General features: G+C 55.6%; 1 protein-coding gene across 1 annotated transcript; it reads left to right on the top strand.

Moving 5' to 3' along the window:
- The first annotated feature begins 2621 nt into the window (after positions 1 to 2621).
- LOC142403601 (olfactory receptor 14C36-like) lies at positions 2622 to 3542 on the top strand. Its single transcript, XM_075489844.1, has one exon. The coding sequence runs from the start codon at positions 2622 to 2624 to the stop codon at positions 3540 to 3542; it is 921 nt and encodes a 306-aa protein (XP_075345959.1).
- The last annotated feature ends 1032 nt before the right edge of the window (positions 3543 to 4574 follow it).

Consider the following 4574-nt stretch of genomic DNA (forward strand, 5'->3'; position numbering starts at 1 on the left):
TAATGGGGTCAGGGCTCGGCCCTTTGCCTTAATGGGACACATCAAGGTTTACTAGCATCAGAGCCACCTTCACATGTCCTTTGCCTGCCATCTCTGCCTCCAGCTTTCTGCTCTAACCAGTCCCCAGGGAGGCTTTGTCAGTAATGTCCCTCAGTGGGACCCATTAAGGCTCAAAGAAACTTTGCAGTTTGCATCCGACTTCTTCAGAGGTTTCCTCAACTTCTTCTCAGTGTCTGAGCTTCACGGACTTGGTCCCAAACCCACCAGAGAGGTCATTACAACACCTTGGGCTGGTCCTCTGCTGTTGAGCTGTTCCAGGCTCCTGGGATGGAGGGAGTGCATGGCAAGCAGGAAGAGCTACAGAGAGACAGCTCTGCCCAGGAGCAGCTCCTCTGCAAAGCACCGCAGGGCTGAGGGCACTGCCTGCAGGCACTGAGTGGAGACAAGCAGGGCAGAGAGAGGTTAAAGGCGGTCTGGGCTGGGTGGATGGCTGAGAGTTCACTGCAGGAGCAATCTTCACAGCCTCTCCACCCTAAGTCTTTCACTGCATGGCAATGAACATGAGCTCCCTGGAGGGGTACGATAAATCTGTCACAGCGTACAGAGATCTCTCTCCAACGTAGAGCAGTAGGATGTGCTCCCGAGCAGGGCTTCCCTGCTGCACTGTCAGAGGGACAGGTAATGACAGTTGCCTTCTCCCGGGGATGGCTGCAGGGGTGTGAAGCCGGGTGTGCAGGCAGGGCTGCCCAGGGCTGTCCTGCAGAGCAGGGTCCCTGCGCCCAGGGGGCTGTGTGCCAGGGCAGGGACTCTGACGCTTGCCAGGGCCAGCACTGAGCCTGCCCGGGTGGCTCCACACAGTGCTGCAGGGAGAAGCTGTGGGTGGAAGGAGCGGCCCCCGTCAGGGCGCGGTCCCTCTGCTGTGGAGAGGGTGCTGCGTGGGTCAGGGCTGCTCACAGCTCCACATCACTTCAGGACATTGCCAGAGGCAGATTTTCAAGAAGCACATCAAGGCAGGTGCTACGTGGAAGGAAAGGTGCTTTCTGAAGCCTGTGCTTTCCGTTTCCTGCTGAGTTTGTGGGGGAACATAGCCATGGAGCTGTGAGGTTTGCAGAAGAGACTGAGACCTCGACAGCATTAGACTGAGAGGTCAGTAGGTCTGTGAGGAAGCTGATTCAGTCCCTCCACCAGTTCCTTTGCCTAATGAAAGCCCCATCACTTGTGTGGAATCCTCGTGGGTTATCTGACCTGCCCCTTCTCTGAGATGCTCCTGGGCAGTGTCCTGCTGCCAGGAGGGCTCTGCAGGGCAGACCTGAGCACGGAGCGGGTGGGATGTAGTCTGTGGGCACTGATAGGTAGCAGCCATGGGGAGAGAGAAGCAGCTCCTGGCAGGCACAGATCCAGGCAGCAGAGACACAGACCGCGAGCGAGAGCAAAGTGCTGAGAGCAAAGGCTGGGAGGGGGGAATTGGGCATCTCCCTGTCAGCCCTTCACTGAACATGTTTTTCCCCTACCAAGTCTGTCAGTCTCCTCTGCCACCCAGCAGAGCCTCTGCCCTCAAGGCGCTGGGGTGCAGGGCAGGAGCTGCCTCCTCTGCAGCCTGAGCTCCAGCAGAGGAGACTCTCCTGAGTGCCCATCTCTCCCTCCCTGGCCTTGCCTCACTTGGCAGAAGCCCTGGGGTATTTCTCCTGCTTTCTCCACCTGCCCCTGCTGCTGCTGTTTTCAGGCTCTCTAGGGATGGGCTTTGCAGCAGCAGCTCAGCAACTGACCCTGCAGGTCTGGCCATGCAGCTGTGTCCATGGGAGCAAGGTGCCCAAGGCCTCTTCTAGCCTGTGGGTGTCTGGGCAATGCAGTCCATAGGGTGGGGAGAAAGCTGGCTCTCTCTTCAGGACACCCCATCTTCAGGGCATCCGGAAGCTCACAGCTCTTCCCTGGGGAGGGGAGTGTGGAGATCGTCTGCATTTTGCAACTGGCTTCCTCTGTTCTGAGAGTATCCAGTTTCCTTTCCAGTATCCAGTTTCCTTTCAGGGCAAGAGCTGAGTGTGACCATCCTGTGGCTCCGAGAGGTGTGAGCCAAGGGCAGCTGAGAGCAAGACTGAGGGACAGACCATCTCTCCTCCCTATGCACTGAGGGTCCAGCCCTTTGCCTGCCAGGGCTCTCAGGGTAGCACTTGTAGTGTAGCAGAAATGCCAAGGATGTCTGCCTTCAGCAAATCCCCCTCAGGTGGGACAAGGAACAGGAACAAAAGAAACCGCAACAAAACCAAACCCCCACAGCTCTCCTCTACAGTCGGGTGAGTTGGGAGGGACAGTTGTGAGATGGCATTGATTTCATGAGTGGATTTAAGCAGAGATCACTCCTGGTTTCTCTCTGCCTGTTGGTGCACAGCAGGACTGACTCCTCCGGTGCCCACAGCAGAATCCCCTGCTCCCCATTGGGCCCTCAGCCAGCAAGAAAGAGAGTTGCAGCCAGGCAGCTGCATGAAGGTCTTTCTGGAAGGAGAGAGAGACGCTGGCGGGGTGTGTTTCTGTGAGAAGTGCAGCAGGTTTTGCTGAGAGCTGTGTGTCCTAACACTTCACTGCCTTTTCCTCTTTGGACAGGCCCCCATACCCAGAGGAAGCAAATGTCCAACAGCAGCTCCATAACCAAGTTTCTCCTCCTGGCATTCGCAGACACACGGGAGCTGCAGCTCTTGCACTTCTGGCTCTTCATGGGCATCTACCTGGCTGCCCTCCTGGGCAACGGCCTCATCATCACCACCGTAGCCTGTGGCCACCACCTCCACACCCCCATGTACTTCTTCCTTCTCACCCTCTCCCTCCTTGACCTGGGCTCCATCTCCACCACTGTCCCCAAAGCCATGGCCAATTCCCTGTGGGACACCAGGGCCATTTCCTACCAAGGGTGTGTGGTCCAGGTCTTTTTCTTTTTCTTTTTTATGTCAGCTGAGTATTTTCTTCTCACTGTCATGGCCTATGACCGCTACATTGCCATCTGCAAACCCTTGCACTATGAGACCCTCGTGGGCAGCAGAGCTTGTGTCCACATGACAGCAGCTGCCTGGGTCAGTGGGTTTCTCTATGCTGTGCTGCACACTGCCAATACATTTTTAATACCACTCTGCCAAGACAATGCCTTGGACCAGTTCTTCTGTGAAGTCCCCCAGATCCTCAAGCTCTCCTGCTCAGACACCTACCTCAGGGAAGCTGGGCTTCTTGTGGCTAGCCTCTGTTTTGCATTTGGGTGTTTTGTGTTCATTGTGCTGTCCTATGTCCAGATCTTGAGGGCCGTGCTCAAGATCCCCTCTGAGCAGGGACGGCACAAAGCCTTTTCCACGTGCCTCCCTCACCTGGCCATAGTCTCCCTGTTTATTAGCACTGCCATGGTTGCCTACCTGAAGCCCCCCTCCATCTCCTCCCCATCGCTGGACCTGGTGGTGTCAGTTCTGTACTCGGTGGTGCCTGCAGCAGTCAACCCCCTCATCTACAGCATGAGGAACAAGGAGCTCAAGGATGCCCTATGGAAACTGACCCAATGGATGTAGCGTCACTGACAACAACCTGCCTCCCAGCACTTCACATGTCCCGGAGCTTATCTTAGGCCAGCAGTCTGCTTTTTTCCCCTGTAATAATTCTACTTCTATATAATTTTCTACATTGATACTACTTCTCTTGAGGCTTTAACCTGTTGGGTGTGACCCTTGCAGTACAATGTGCCAGCTGTGACCTGTCACTAGCAGCTCTTCAATAAAAGTGGATCTCCTGGGTGCAGTCCCTGGAGCTTGGGCTCTTCCTCCCAAGTGGCTGCCACTAAAATGTCCAAGGAATTGGTCTTTTTAAAAGTCTTTTCCCCTTATGTTGTTCCTGTGTTTGGGGTTAAGTGCACACTACCATTGGGGTCCACTGGACCAGAAGTTCTGGTTTTAAAGGCTCTCTTCTTGGCGTAAGATGGTGTGTGAGCTCCCTATTCTGTGGTTGAGTGCCCAGAGTGCTGCAGCCCCCTGTGGTGGGCACTGCCATGGGGCCAGGGGAGGTGTGGAGAGCTGGAGCTGGGGCTGGGCTGGAGATGTCCTGGAAGAGGAAACACCAGTGTAGAGCTAAGCTGTGCGAGTGTGCAGGAGAAGGGCACACAGCAGGGTGCTCACAAGGCAGAGCCAGGTGGCAAAATGAAGGAAGCAAGGCACCAAAGGTGCAGAAGAGAGGGGCTTGGTCTGTGCCATGCTCCCTGGACACCCCGGGGAAGCTGCCCTAGGAATATTGTCCCAGACCGGTGCCACACACCAGCCGTTTCCATCTCCGGCCATACACCCCAGCCATGAGAAGGGACCTTTGCTGTATGTTCACCTCCATCCTCCTCTGAGGCTCAGTGATACCCAACTCCACAGCCATTATTAATAAAGAGGAAACCAGTTTCCTACTGACACTCTTTACACACCAAGTCCCAGAGCTCTTGCCACAGCTGCTCTCTCAGCCAAGCCCATTCTCAGACAGCTCCAGCTGGAGCAGGTGCTCATGGTCTTGTCTCGACAAATACTGAAACTGTCCAGTGATTCAGAACGCACCAGCTGGCCTGGGTC

The sequence above is a fragment of the Mycteria americana genome, unplaced genomic scaffold (assembly GCF_035582795.1).
Source record: "Mycteria americana isolate JAX WOST 10 ecotype Jacksonville Zoo and Gardens unplaced genomic scaffold, USCA_MyAme_1.0 Scaffold_39, whole genome shotgun sequence".
NCBI classification, from domain to species: domain Eukaryota; kingdom Metazoa; phylum Chordata; class Aves; order Ciconiiformes; family Ciconiidae; genus Mycteria; species Mycteria americana.